General features: G+C 49.4%; 1 protein-coding gene across 1 annotated transcript in view; it reads right to left on the bottom strand.

Annotated features, from left to right (window-relative positions):
* Positions 1-15,109, bottom strand: part of CLNK (cytokine dependent hematopoietic cell linker) — a 164,949-nt gene that overhangs the window by 71,101 nt on the left and 78,739 nt on the right. Inside the window, exons 3-4 of the mRNA XM_047856125.1 lie at positions 14,572-14,643; positions 5,348-5,376 (exon numbers count right to left, since the gene is read on the bottom strand). Of these exons, the coding sequence (XP_047712081.1) occupies positions 5,348-5,376; positions 14,572-14,643 (101 nt within the window). The remainder of the gene's footprint in view (positions 1-5,347; positions 5,377-14,571; positions 14,644-15,109) is intronic.

Genomic DNA, 15,109 nt, shown 5'->3' with positions numbered 1-15,109 from the left:
CATAAAGAGAATCTGCTCATCTGGTGGGAGAAGAGAAGTAAAAGTAGGAAGCTTTCAGTGCTTAGGAACTTTCTGTTTCTCTGGGAAGTGAAGTCAGCAGGCTTTTCAGATGGTGGCAGCTCCAAACCAGGGGAGTTCCCTCAAGCGGAGTCAGCTTCTGTTTTCATTTCAGTCACAAGATTTCAGAGGGCAGGGGGGGCGGAGCAGGGAGAGTGATGGTGAGGGTCAGTGTTGGCTCTGACCCTAGGGGCTGCCAGCTGGGCTTGCTCATAAGTACGTGGGGCAAAGGGACAGGCCAGTGGGTCCCAACGACCCGTCGCTAGGAACTCCTCAACAACCCGGCTGTGTCTCCCCACGTCCGCTTTTCCCTGTCCGTCCTGGGAGCCCCGGTGGTCAGGTGGGTACGTGGGCACCTAGAGCAAGTTCTTGCCATACACCCTGACCTTCCCCGCCGTTACGCGTGCCTGTGAGTCCAAGGTTTGGTAAACGGAGAAGCTGGAAAATGAACTCACAATTTCCAGGAAACTTTCCGAACAGAAATTGTTGCCAGGTCTTTATTTTTTTCTTTTTCTTCCCTTCCTCTCTCCTGCTGCCTGGAGCATAGCTGTCACTATTTTAGGCATTGGGATTGAGGCCAATACAAGGGAGGGAGCAGCACCTCTGAGGCTAAACAGCCTTGGACTGCTTACCTCTGCACTTGACTTATGTAAGAATTAGACAATCATGTCACGTTTAAGCCCCCGTGATTTCTTCCTAATGTGTCTTTCTGCCTTTACTGTTTTATCTCCTTGTGGAGGTCAGCTTTGGAATTCACCAAAAATGTAGCAGAGCTTCTGATCAAAGGCATGCACACATAATTCATGGAAGAAATTCTGGGTTCAAACCCTGGCCATGCCTGTTTCTGGCCACATGACCTTGGGCAAGCCTGCAAGCCTCGGTTAACTAATATCAGCTTGTAGAATGAGAATAGTAGTGTCTGCCCCAAAGAGCTGTTGAGAAGCTTAACAAAATAACCCCCTTGGCCACAGGCTCCCCCAATGAACCGCTGTGTTCTGTGTTTCAAGTTCAACTTCATGACCAAATCGTTTCTGCCCAATCAAGAGATCGTGAGTACTCTGCTTTCAGATCCATGTTAGGAACTTGATCACTACTGAGTTCTCATTTTTAAACAAAACAGTGCCTTTTTTCAACATTCCACTCCATCGACACGGCTCTGTCAATTCTTGCCAACAGCCCTTCAAGCGGGCGCCCCGTCCAGCTGTGAGGCTCGGGGATTCAGTGACCATGGCTGGCTGACATCCTCATTTAAAAAAATTTTTTTTCAACGTTTATTTATTTTTGGGACAGAGAGAGACAGAGCATGAACGGGGGAGGGGCAGAGAGAGAGGGAGACACAGAATCGGAAACAGGCTCCAGGCTCTGAGCCATCAGCCCAGAGCCTGACGCGGGGCTCGAACTCACGGACCGCGAGATCGTGACCTGGCGGAAGTCGGACGCTTAACCGACTGCGCCACCCAGGCGCCCCGCTGACATCCTCATTTTAAAGATGAGAACGCTGCGTGGCACAGCACGAACAAGTGCATTGTGATGAATCGGAATTCTACTCTGCTGATTTCTTCCTGGGGGATATAGCTTCTCTTGCACTCGGTTTACCTAATTTATCCTGTGAGTATTGTCAGCACCTGAAGGCTAGGTCTCATGGATGTCAGAGAACCAGTATTCAAATTCTGGGCTCCAGACTTCTGGCTCAGGGGTCTTTCCTCTACCTGTGCTGCCTTCATCAGTGTTTATCTTTTAGGAACCACAAGGTTTCGGGGGACAGAGGGCATCCATCAACCTTCATCTCAATATAGTGGGGAATAGGACACACTTCCCCCTGGCTAGTTCCAAACTTGAGCACATCTTCAGTTCAGCATCGATCCACAGCTGTAGGGAGAGGCAGGGATGAGCTTCCTTGCCTTTTTCTCACTGTCTCTGAGGAAAGGATTAGGATGTCCAATGAGCTTTGGCTACATGACTTAGGCTTGGGAAGAAGAGAAGAAGGAGGGAGGAAAGGAAGGACATAGGAAGGGGAAGAGAGAAAGAGACACACAGAAACAGAGACGGATATAGATTATATGCACCCATGTACATTTAACATATGTCATAGCTGTCTCCCACACATCTACCAGCTCAGTCACGTAGCTCTTCTGGACATTTTAGAATGACAGTCGCCTGATCTGAAGAGTATTCTCGGTCACAAATGGCCCAAACTCACAGAAATAGCTACATGGAAGCATTTATTGAGAATTTGGAGAATAGACTTATTGTTCTCCATAGATGGCCCTTGGAAGTTCACTTCCTTTCTCTAATTCTTGATTTCCCCATCTGTAGAGCACAGTATTAGTATCTGAGATAAGCTGACTCCCCAGGACCTTTCATTTTCATTTTCTTAAAAAAAAAACAACAACAACCATGCTCAAAGCTGGTTATTGTAATGGTTACAGTAGGGACAACCATAAATTGGTTGGATGGATGGATGGTGATAGGTAAGGCAGCTGTCGCCCATCCCATTTCTCAGGTGATCTCCAGAAATTCAAATAAAATATTCCGAGACAGCTGTTGTCCAGAGAATCGAAAGCAGCTTCTTGGTGGGGTCAGTCTTAATCATTTCATTTTCCTTTCCTTTTTCTTTTCTTTTCTTTTCTTTCTTTCTTTCTTTCTTTCTTTCTTTCTTTCTTTCTTTTGCTTCAATCAGTGATTCTCAAAAGACCATCCTAGCACTACATGAGTTGAAGTTATTTTGTGAAGGGTAGGGACTCCTCAGTCTCACTATAGACCTGCCAAAACGTACACCTGGGAGTGGGCTTGAGAATATGCATTTTTGACTACTGTGATTCTGACACACGATACATTTTAAAGACAACTGTGATCCCTTGGGTTGAGCAATCGTGGATGACTTGAAATCCTGGATTGTGCTTAGAGAACTAGGGGAACACCTTTTCCCAGCTGTTCAACTGTCAACTTTTCACATTGGTTCTGTCCACCCATTTTCCCAGCCTCTTGGGGGACAACCAGCCTCTGCTAAATTAATACCAATATTGCAATGTCTAGACGCGGCCAGCAGGGGGCAGTGGATGCTCACATATACCATACCTGCCTTCCCTCCGCCTGCTTCTAAAATCCTTATTAATTTTTTTTTTTAAAGTGGGAAAAACCAACTTTCAAGACTGCTTTCCTTAGGAAACAAACAAAAAAAGCCCACAAAACGAAAACAAGTGCTCCTGGACAAAATGAAATCTCTCGTCCATTTAATGGACACAGCCAATCCATGTTTTTACCAGGGTTTTAATGCGTATGGTACCTTAAGAGAGAAGAACCACTTTTCAAATAGGGCTATCTTTAATTTCATTCTTTAATCAGTGGAAGGAGAGAAACTCCTGACTTTATTTTATGGAAAACCATGGCCCTCTTCTCTATATGTCAGCTTGACAGAAGGTATTGGTGTTAACAGATTGTCCAAGTTGGGTTATGCGTCTGTCTTTTCCAGGTCTGGTGGATTTTTTTTAAATAGAGTATTTTTAGCATACAACAATATATGCTACTGGAGAAAAATAATAAGATACGGATAAGCAAAAAAGAAGGGAATAAAAATTACTCTAATGTCCCCATACCAAGACAACTACTGTAAACATTTGAGTATAGCTAAACCTCTCTCACACACACATGCACACACAATATAGTCTATGTAGATATGGGCACACTGTTTTCTGGTCTTCTCCATCATACAACAGCATGCTATAAACATAACATGTCGGTAAATATGCTTCAATGGCATCTTTTTAATGGCTACGTGGTATTCTCTCCTATGGATGTCCCTCGTGTGGATCTCATGGCAAAAAAATGCAAACAACTTAAAAATATCTAGAAATGTTATAAATATCCCTGTGATGAGCGACTGTTCTGTGAATCATGTAAATCCTTGATTATGTCAGTGGTGTTATATTTTAATAGATACTTGGCTGTGGTTCATAAGCATGCATAGGCTGGGGTGGTATGATTTGCTGCTAATATTTTTGGCAGGATATAGATTCCAGTGTGCACGGGCAGGCCTGGGCAGCTTTATCTCAATCAGCTCTCTTGGGGTTTTGATTTGTTTTTGTCCTCCCCCCCCCGCCATGATTACGTGTCTAGAATGTTGTTAATGAAATGCAATACCCATCTGTAAGTTTTTCTCTACCTTGATGAATGTGGAGAGGGGGGTGACGAGAGAGGGGTATGGGTCACATGGTTTATAACTCACCAGCCACTGCCTCAGTTTGGCAACTTTGTTTCCAGGCAATCTCCCGGAAGTATCCAGAAGTATCTGGAGTACCCCCAGGACTCTAAGCGGACGGTGGGAAGGGATGAGAGGTAGCAAGCAGGTGGAGGGAGGTGTATTTGAGATCAAAGATGCCAGGAGATTTTGGAAGCATCTACCTCAAGAGAACACAATCTTTCTTAGCAAATGACTAGCAAGCTTAATGAAAGCATTTTCTGTAAGAGGGATTAGAGCTGGGTGCTTGTTTCTTATTTATATTCATACTTGTACTTTTGATTTTGCTTTTCTCTACTTCTCCTCACTGCTATTTGGGACGTGCTGAGTGCTGGTTACATGCTCCAACATGCGCCATTGTGAATCTTTGAGTTCATTTGAGGATTACATCACTCCCTATGATTCTATCCCTTCTTTGCACACTTCTGGTCTATTTCTCACCTTTTTTTTTTTTTCTGTCTCACTGCAGTCATTTCTAGCCACCAGCTCTCTAGGGAAGTTCTACCGGACTCCCCCTGAAATAATAATGCTCTGAAATGAAGACTACATACTTTTACTCAAATTTTAATGGGATTCTATTCAGCGCCTGATACCTAGAACTAGGCTCTGAAAACAGATGCAAAAGAAGCCATAAAATGTGGTTTCTGATCGCTCCATCCGCTCAACACATAATTTGGGGGGAACCCATCACACAGAGTTTCGTTGAATGAGCCCTACTGAGTGGCCACAACACTGACATTTAGGCCGACTTTTACCTATTTTACAGATGAAGGGACTCGGACCCAGAGGGATCTGTGCTTCATCCCAGACTACACAGCTAATAAGTGGAGGAGAGCCAGGGTTTTCCCCTCCACCTGCCAGCTTCCCAAAGCCTGTGGAAGTCACAGACCGGGCTGCACCCGGGAGCGACCAGGGGGAGAAACCCTAAGTGGCTGATGCCATTTCGAACAGGCCAATAGTTTTATCGAAGGAAAAGCAGAAAAGGGAAGGAAGAGAGTAACAGACCCATGGTGGCATTCCCACCGCTTAGGTGACTGAAGGCCCCTGACTCACCGGTGGCACTGTTGATTCGAGGCCATGACCTAGGGCAGAAAAGAGAGCCAAGGTAAGTGTCAGCCGCATTCGATTACATACCTTCCCCAGCGGGATGGGCTGCTGTTACAGGCGTTTTCCCCAGATCAACCTATAAAATGATTTCTTTTTTCTTCTTCTTCTCTTAATGTTTATTTATTTTTGAGAGAGAGAGAGAGGGAGAGAGAGCAGGGAGGGGCAGAGAGAGAGGGAGACACGGAATCCGAAGCAGGCTCCGGGCTCCGAGCTTTCAGCACAGAACCCGACGCGGGGCTCGAACTCACAGACCGTGAGATCATGACCTGAGCTGAAGTCAGACGCTTAACCGACTGAGCCACCCAGGAGGAGCCCCCAGAACGACTTCTTGATGTTCGCATTGTTCTAGATCTAAAATCACATCTCATTATAGAGAATACGGAAAACAGAAAAACGTAGAAGAAAATAACAATCAACACCCCAGGTAATATTTTGGCAAATCCCCTCTACATGTGTGTATGTGCTTCTGAGGATGTGTGAGTACATTGAAACACATAAGTAGCAAAACTAGCAGAACCAACTATGGGCTATTGATGTTAAAGATACATTCTAGATCTTCAGCGGTCATTCAAACGCATGATATTTATTGCCTGTGTGATTTTTAGAGGGGACATTCAAGTTCTCGCTAGTTTCCATTATGGTGAATAATGTTGCAGGGCGCATTGTAATCTAATCACCAGATATTTCTGTGGTGAGACTCCGCCAGGCACAGCGAAGGGGTCAGGCAACATGGATCTTCCAAGCCTCTCGCTGTGGATCGTGCAGTTTCCTTCCACGTGGGTTGGGTCCGTTTAGACGCTAATCCACAGAGCGGGAAGTGACCATCTCACCGTATCCCAACACTATTAAATCCCATCCTTTAAAATAATGTTGCCTGTTTGTTGATCCCTTACGGTGCCTGTTTCACTTCCCTGATGACCAGTGAGACTGAATTCTTCTTTTTCAAGTGGTTTTAGGCCCCTTGGATTTTTTTCCTGTCGTGAGTTATCTGCACAGGTCTCTCTCCATTTTCTAATGAGGGCTTTGCCTGGCCACCACGTTCCCCTTTGGACAGGGTGCTTTCGGAAGCACATCTTGCCTGGACTTCGGGCAATGATCTGAAAAAGCTCTGGGGCCACAGAAGGCTCTGGAGGATGCCGCTTGTGTGAGCCGACTTGTTTGTGCCTTTAACGATCTCGGGGCCTTGCACAGCACCTATCCTCCGAGGCCCTCAAAGTGCGTCACCGGAGCAATTAATTGAGCATCGCAACACAGGCTGGGTGTAAATATTTATGAGGCCTGGCTGGTGGCTGGGACACTGGGCACAGAAGAGTTAAACTGGGAGATGCTAGTAACTAGGAGACCACCTTCCAGGAGTCTAGCTCCCCGCTTACCCTTTGTCCTCTGTTTACCATTTTAACACCCCGAGGGACCCTGTGGGGTGGCTCTCATTGTCCCAAATTTACAGATGGAGATGGGAGATTCAGAGGGCTCAGTCCCACAGAGAGCGAGGGATCTGACACCAGCCTGTCCAATCCCCACATCCTCGCTGCCTCCCTGGCCCTCACCCACAGGCGGTGGCCAATCCCGGAGGCATTTACAGCTGTGTCTCAGAGTCCTTGTGGTTGGCTCTTGGCATCCTTTCCAGCTGCCTGAGATTTTGCAGAAATTAACAGTAAATCAGCCAGTAAGGAGCAGATCTGGGGCCTGAGAGCTCTCTCTCTCTCTCTCTCTCTCTCTCTCTCTCTCTCCACTTTCTTTTTTTTTTTTTTTTTTTAAATTTTTTTTTTCAACGTTTATTTATTTTTGGGACAGAGAGAGACAGAGCATGAATGGGGGAGGGGCAGAGAGAGAGGGAGACACAGAATCGGAAACTGGCTCCAGGCTCCGAGCCATCAGCCCAGAGCCTGACGTGGGGCTCGAACTCCCGGACCGCGAGATCGTGACCTGGCTGAAGTCGGACGCTTAACCGACTGCACCACCCAGGCGCCCCTCTCTCTCCACTTTCAACACATGGCCTCTTCCCTGACATCTTGGTCTTTGATTAAGGCCTCAGAAGGCTCCCCAGACCTGTAGTTCGTGACATGTGACATGTAAATGACACATTTTTGTGACTGCGTACAGGGAGCTTGATGTGGGTGTGGCAAGCCAGGCCACTGCTGGGAGACAGCACACCCAGGGCAGGCAGGGTGCAAGCCCCAGCCCAGGGGTGACGAAGGGGAGCTACACTCTCCTCGGGGTCCTAGAAAGAACTTGAGCTTGGAAGTTAGCATTCTGTCCTCCCTCTGACCTTGGCTTCCCCTGGTTTTTAGAATTAAAGACCATTAATGCTGCAAAGCCCATCGGAGACCATGCTGTCCAATTTGTTCCAAGTTTTAGACCCTTGGGAGGCAGAAGTGGGGTCTTCTGACCCCCATAAAGAGCAGAAGGGAACACCGCCTGCCGGGCACTGAGCGAGGCTCCGCTCTGGCGGGTGGGCTCTCCCCACTCTGCACCCTTATTATTTCCAAGCCCATAGCAGCAACGTAGACCGCCCAGCTCTCAGCCCCTGGGAGCTTCCTCCCGATTGTCCAGGTTGTCTGAAAGTGGCTTATCTGATCCACTCTGCCTCTCGGCGGGGTCCCAGAGCGATGGAGCTCATTCATATGTCATAGTCCCCCGGGGATTCTGCACCCCAGAGCTCTCTGTGCGTCAGTGCAAGCCAAATGAATTAGCAGAGGAAGCATCAGCAGGGCGGGGAGCCGCGTTGTTATTCCAGCTGAGCCCCCAAAGGGGAGAGGGAGAAGAGGAAGGCTGGAACCTGGGAAGGAGGGGGCCCCGGAGGCTTCCTGGACTCCTGCAGCCGAGAAGCTCCCTGAAAAGGCTCCTGGGCTCAACACTCTTTGCAGCCTGACAGCCCAGGGTGACAGTGAAAGAGTGACTTCACGGAGGTCCGATGTGTCCTCTTTATGCTCAAGCGAGGCCCACGTGTTGGTTAGCAAGCTGCCTCTCACCAGGTGCTTATAAGGACGCTCCCTGCTTCCTTCTGTCAACAGCATCCGTAACACGGCCACATGCGGACGGGCCGCGGCTGGATGGCGGGATAGCTTGGTCCCCACCCCTTCCTCCTTCCACCTCTGGGCCTGAGGGCTGCAGGCCTTCCTCTGCACCTCGGGCCTGTGCAGGCGGGTGTCCACGTTGTGGTGGGGGGTTCTCCGTATATGAGATGCATAAAGCTGACCTCCAGTGTTTGTGGTTTTCTATATTTAAGGCGCGTTGCAAATAAAGATTTTTGATTTCTGAATTATGTTTCAATTTTAACCCTTCTTAATAAGGTAATGTGCTTCATAATTTTTAATCTTTGAAGGGCACTAAATTATACTCATCCTCCCTCCCCCCACCCCAAGTTGCTGCCAATCAGAACGGGATCTGATTGGGTAGGCGGGGTGCACTTACGCCTTACTCATCCATGGGAACAAAGTTTGGATGGTGTGTTTTTCTGGTCCCATAGAGATGGGATTTGGTCCTGTCTCCAGGGTCAAGCTCCCGGCATGGAGTTTAATTCCTGATCCACCCCTCGGGTGTGATGTGTATGGTCCCCTCTGGGTCTCCCCAGGCACCCAGTGCTGGAGCAGAATTGCGCATCAGATCCCCTGGGGAGGGGGTCAGGGTGGTTTCACCTGCCAGTCCACTCCCTGTCCCAAACCTCCAAGATTAACTGGCTCGGTGACATTTCTCACCTTAAGCACTGCCTCTGACATTCGGAGACGGCAGTAGGCTAAAATTCTAATTTTTGGAAGACCGTTGCTACGGTTGCTAACCCGATTTTTAAGATAATCTAGAGAGAAATGAAAGTGACTCGAAAGTCCTAAAGTCATTGCCTTCTTCCCTCTGTGTGGCTGTCTGAGCTGTGCTGGTTGACTGTTGCGCCTTACATAAATCATTTCACCAAATGTCTTGGCAACTCTTGTTGGACAAGAATCTGTATCCTGACGTTAGGGCTAATTACGGAATGTTAGTGCAAACGGGACCATGAACTGGCCCTTTCATTTTGTCGCTGGGTTGACCCAAGCCCAGGTTAAGCCCCCGGGGGAGCTGGTGGTTGCACGTTTATAGCACAGCCCGTCTGCAGGCAGGGCTCGCCCTCCTTCCTCTCCAGCACTGGAGGGAGGTGCAGATTGGCGTCAGGGAGCTTTAGAGGCTGAGGTCTGGAAAGCGGTGTGCTCAGAGAGTGGGGAGCCCCCAGGGGCGGACTAGAAGGCCTGTGTGGTCCTGGAGGCATGTGGGGCTTGGTAGGCTGCTGGATAACGCTCCAAGATGCATCGCAGGGAGGCTGTGCGGGGGCACATGGGATCTACTGGCAAGGGAAGGACTCGGGTATAACAGTCTCAGCAAGAGGCAAGGCCGACCTTGACAGTGGGTGTTCCCCTAGCTTCCCACGTGGCCACCAGAGCCCTCCTCTGCTCTGCTGGCACCCATTCAAGGTGGAATCAAGTCCACGCTCATATTTAACTAGTGAATGAATGGGCTCCTTCTCTGTTAAAGGAATCCTTGATTATTTGCACGAATCTTCCTCTTACCGATTTTACTTTTACACACACACACAAGCCACATTTGGGGGTACGCAGCTCCCTGAGGGATCCTGGGAAAACTCTGGAAGTGTGAACGTTCTCACCTCCCAGGACCCTTCGGCCTGGGGGAGCCCTGCCCCTCTCTACCTGCTCAGGTGCTCCTGCTTACCCCCTACCCCCCCGGGACCGGTGAACCTCCCTGCCTCTGAACACCCCAGCATTTCTCTGCTCTCCCAACACGAGAGGAGAGTCGAAAGGCAGTGTGGAGTTAGGCATTTCTTACTTAAATCTCATTGTTAAGCCTTCCTGTGTTTTTTCCTTTCCTCAACTAGGTTTTAAGTGGTCTGGGGACAGAAAGCATGTGTGGTGAGCTGTGATCACTCTCATAGGAGCCATCCACGTCCCTGACAAATACCGAGAAATGAAAACAACAACATTGGGGTTACGTCACAGAGGAGCGGAGAGGCAGCGTGGGGTGACCTGGGTGTCCAGCTTAGCTCGGGCGGACGACTCCCGAGTCCCCAGCCTCCACCCTCTCCCCTGGCCTCCCCAACTTACTCTGTCTTCTCTCTGCTTCCCTCCTGCTTGCCTTCCGGTAGACGTTCCTTCTGTCACCTACTTAAGTATCCAGCCTGTGCCAGGCACGGGGCATCGTACAAGCCAATGGCCTCCCGTGGGTCCCTCCTGACCTTCTTCCTCCCGTCCCTTCAGCAGTGTTCACTGAGCATCTACTAAGGGGAGCTCCTTGCGGGCGAGCCCAGGAGGGGGACGCGGCACCACACCACGGTCCACGCACCCTCTGTGAAAGCACTCGGGCCCTCTGTAATGCTCTCAGCCGGCCACATCTTGCAGAAAGATACTCTCCTTTCTGCACAGCGAGGCGGGCCAGAAGGAGCAATATTCTTATGGGTCTGTCGGTGCCATGGATGCCCAGGGCAGCTGGAGGCAGGCAGGGGAGACCAGAGAGGTCAAGAGTAACAACAGCAGGGGCCTTTGCTCCATCTGTCTCCTGGGCAGAGGGCTGCCTGGTGGGAGGCCCGCAGGGGGTTTCCCAGTGTGGGATCAGGGAAGATGACCGCTGGCCCTCCTGACCCCCGAGGAGTTACAGCCACCTGCACCTCGTCCCTGGGGAACGAACTATTCCAACTTTGTTGGTGGCCAAAGGGAACAAATGGATAGTGACCGAGGTGAGCGTGGGGAGGGTCTGAGCGTGGGGCACGGGAGCCACAGTATCCACCGCAGTGCCGTGGTCAAGAATGGGGAAAGAGGGGCGCCTGGGTGGCGCAGTCGGTTAAGCGTCCGACTTCAGCCAGGTCACGATCTCGCGGTCCGTGAGTTCGAGCCCCGCGTCAGGCTCTGGGCTGATGGCTCGGAGCCTGGAGCCTGCTTCCGATTCTGTGTCTCCTTCTCTCTCTGACCCTCCCCCGTTCATGCTCTGTCTCTCCCTGTCTCAAAAATAAAAATAAACGTTAAAAAAAAAATTTAAAAAAGAATGGGGAAAGAGACTCGCGCTCGGAGTGTGAAGGCAAAGCTGGGGACCTCGTGGGCCAGCCCTTAGCCTCCCGGACCCTTGGTGCCCCCCAGGCTCTGTCACGGTGCGTGGCACAGTGTCTCAGGGTCTGTGATAGAAGCGATTACGTTCTCCACCCCCCACCACAGATTGAACATCTGAATGGCAGGGGCTGCGTCTTCTTCTCTGGCTTTCCCTGTCCCCAGCGCACTGACGTCTCCCACCTTCCTCCTACCCCTGCGCCCCTACCTTGCATCTTCTTCCCTCCTTCCTGTTCCCCGGAGGCGGTGGGTAGGGGCGGGGTGAGTGCTGGGTGCAGAGGCCGCCTCTTCAGCTCCGAGGCTTTGCACCTGTCAGTAACGATGCTAAAAGGGAGGCCAAACGTGAGTGGGCACCAGAGTCACCGGGAGGAATGTTTAAACACAGGTGCCTGGGCTCCCGCAGCTGAGTGTCTGATTCAGTGGGCCAGGGCCTGAGGCTCTGCATTTCTACGAAGCTCCCAGGTGGTGTGGCTAAGAGGCTGTGTCAAGGATGTGGACGTTCTTCTCGGGAGCGTAATGCTCACGCCCCTTCTTCGCAGCAGAGAGTTTGGCGCGAGCAGATTGGAGACTCATGGGAAGAGAAACCGCAATCCATACAGACATGCCCACAAAGCAGAAAGTCGTGATCGCCGAGAACTCAGAAATGGCACTCGATTTGAGGTTAGACCCTGAATCGCAACCCAGCTGGTCCCAGTTACGAGGTCTGTGACTGACCGAAACGGTAACCTCTCTCAGACTCTCTTTTCTCGTCTATAGAATGGGAATAATAATAGCTACTTCAGAGCATTATTGTGAGGAGTAGATGCCAAAATTCCTTCCGCGGGGGCTGGTACATGTCCGGCATTTAACTATGGATTTGAGTTTGGACCCGATTGGAAAACACACATCAGTAGGTTTCTGTTTTCTACACATGTGGGGACACAACACGGAACAGAAGTGGAGATTGGAGGTTCAGCCTAATGAATTCCATGGCGTGTTCTAGGACACATTCATACCAGCAGTGTAGACAGGCCGTGGGTGGTAGATATGGATGTGATCCTGTGTTTTTCGTGGATCGATTTTGGCTCGGTCAGGACCACACGGTTTATGGGTTCACGTGGGGCTCTGCGCTCCCAGAGTGGAGCCTGCTTGGGATTCTCTCACTCTGCCCCTGCCCTTGCTTGCACGGAATCTCTCTCTCGAAACCAATAAAAAACATTTACAAAAAGGGAGACTAATAAGACTGTGAATATGGGGATCCAGGCAGACGCTACCTGTTAAACACTTAAAATAGTGCCTCACCCACGGTGAGCACTCAGTGAGCATTTGCCCTTGTAATTTATTGAGAACCTGCTATGTTCCAGGCAGGTTACACAGGAACTACTTTAGTAGAGGGGTCAGTGGGGGACCAGGCAGCCTGCTCATTCAGTTTCAGATTCCATTTCTGAAATCTATGAGGAGCTGAGATGGAAATGGGCTTGTGAGCAGGAGGTCGCTGGGTGAGTGAGCAGGTCAGGTGACCTTGAAACCCAGTGCCCTCAGGCCGCTTCTGTGCCCCAGCGGCCTGCCCCCAGCACCTTCCTTCCCGCCCCATGCGAATGCTGGTAATGGTAATTTGTCCGAAAAATGAATTAATCAGTGCGATAGTTATTAAAGTAAGATAGTAGACCCAAATATGTAGTTTTCAGACATTTTGATTTTATATATCTCAAATACTAATTTATACGCATATAATACTTTCATTATAAAATATGCAGTGGTACAGAGATTTGTATGCATATGGGATTTTTTTTTTTTAATTTGGGTTTATAAATGGTTTGGAACAGGTTGCAGAAACATTGTCTGTTGCTCTTTTTAATATATCTTGAGCATGCTATGACACATCCTGAAATAATTTGCTGCGGAAAAAAGCCCTGCTCTCTCTCTCTCTCTCTTTTTTTCAAATGTAGCTGTAAATATTACTTTGATGCACGTAATTGCTGCAACCATCTCCGTTTGAAGGAAGGCTTCTAACCCTTCCATCTCCCATCTCCTGCTATTGTCAAGAAATAAGAAAAACTGACTTCAAATGCATTATTCAAATGTATTTAATGTAAACATTGAAGAAGTCTGAGAACAGCCACAAATTTTGCTTTGCTTCATGTGGTTTTGACAATGTTTCAAATATGCTGTTTTGCAGGCATCCATTTACTCTTTTTAGGGAGAACAGTTCCTCAAGTCAATCTGACGACGCTAAGAAGGTCCCCGTGCCGGGCACATAGTAGGACCAGATGAGTGTTGGGCGGTTGACCCAACACTCGGTTGCACCCGAGTGCAAGTGCATTGGGGTACAAGGAGTGTGGTATACCTCGCTGAGACCCTTGTGTGACTCTGGGCAGAGACACTGCTCCGTCAGGGCTTGGGCGAGGGAGCTCTGGGGGGGACCGGCAGCCCCTCTGGGCATCAGGGTATTGTCCAGGGTCTGGCTCCTGGTCAATGGCGGAGGTGGATTGGGCATCAGGATGGGAATCTTGCCATTTCAACAAGCGAGCCCCTACGCTGAGCCTTCAGACGTGGCGATGAGCCCCTTGGAGGTGGGGCTTTGTCTCTCTTCTCTGCATATTCCCTAGCCTGTGCAAGTCCCAATGCCACAACTGCTCAGTAAATATTTGCTCAGCTGAAGGACAAAGAGAAGCGTCCATGTGGGCACATGGCTTCCTCGATCCTCCTTGTGGTGGTCTCTTGGCCCGATTCAACAAAGATTCATCATTAGATTGTTCGCCAGCGGAGAATGGAAACTTCCCTCTTGGTGGCTATCTCTCAGGCTGTGTAGAGACCTGGTGGGTGGTGCCAACAGCCCTGGTCTGAAATGGCTGCGGATGCCTCGGGGCTTCTCAACCTTTACCTGCATCTCACACCGGCTGGCAATTCAACCCACATGAATTTCTTTTCCTTCGGGACCTCGGTCTCCATGTGACCGCTGACCTCTAAGATACCACTGGCAGCAATAACATTCTATCACATTAACATTGTGTGTGTGTGTGTGTGTGTGTGTGTGTGTGTGTTGGTCAGCTTGTTGCCACAGAATCAAACTTTTCACTCCCCCATTAATAAACAAGTAAACATTCTGACCTATTTTTTGGCAGACCGAAGTCCTGGAATTTCAAATGACTGGAAGCTTCTTTTGTTGTCCTTCTCTTGCCCCTGGGATGAAAGCAAATAGATGGCAGTCAGGAAATAGCAAGAGGTGAGGGGAAAAAATTAATTAAGTGCATTCATTCATGGAAACAGCCACCCAGTCAGATTTAAGTAATGAACATCTCACACGCGATTCCAAATCTCTCTTTGCATTTCCACTGGGGTTTAAAAAAAATCTGCGTTTAAAGTAATGTAATTACTTAAAAATGTATATGTATTTTTAGTGTAAGAGCTTTATTTCACAAGGAGTGGGAGTGGGGGGGGCGCGGAAGAAGTGTCCCAGTCAGGATGAAAACGTGGGCTTCTCCCCCACGTCAGCAGGCTCAGTGTGGCCCCCTCCTCAAGCTGTGTGAGTCTCGTGACATTGCTCTGTGAAAGGAAGAGAATCACACCTTCGTCACGTGGTCGAGGGGAGGCAAGGACAAACAAGGACAGCACCCGTGGGGGGGGGACCCAGGAACTTTCTAGATGC

The sequence above is a fragment of the Prionailurus viverrinus genome, chromosome B1, assembly GCF_022837055.1.
Source record: "Prionailurus viverrinus isolate Anna chromosome B1, UM_Priviv_1.0, whole genome shotgun sequence".
Lineage (NCBI taxonomy): Eukaryota > Metazoa > Chordata > Mammalia > Carnivora > Felidae > Prionailurus > Prionailurus viverrinus.
This window is presented reverse-complemented; position numbering and strand designations above follow the sequence as displayed.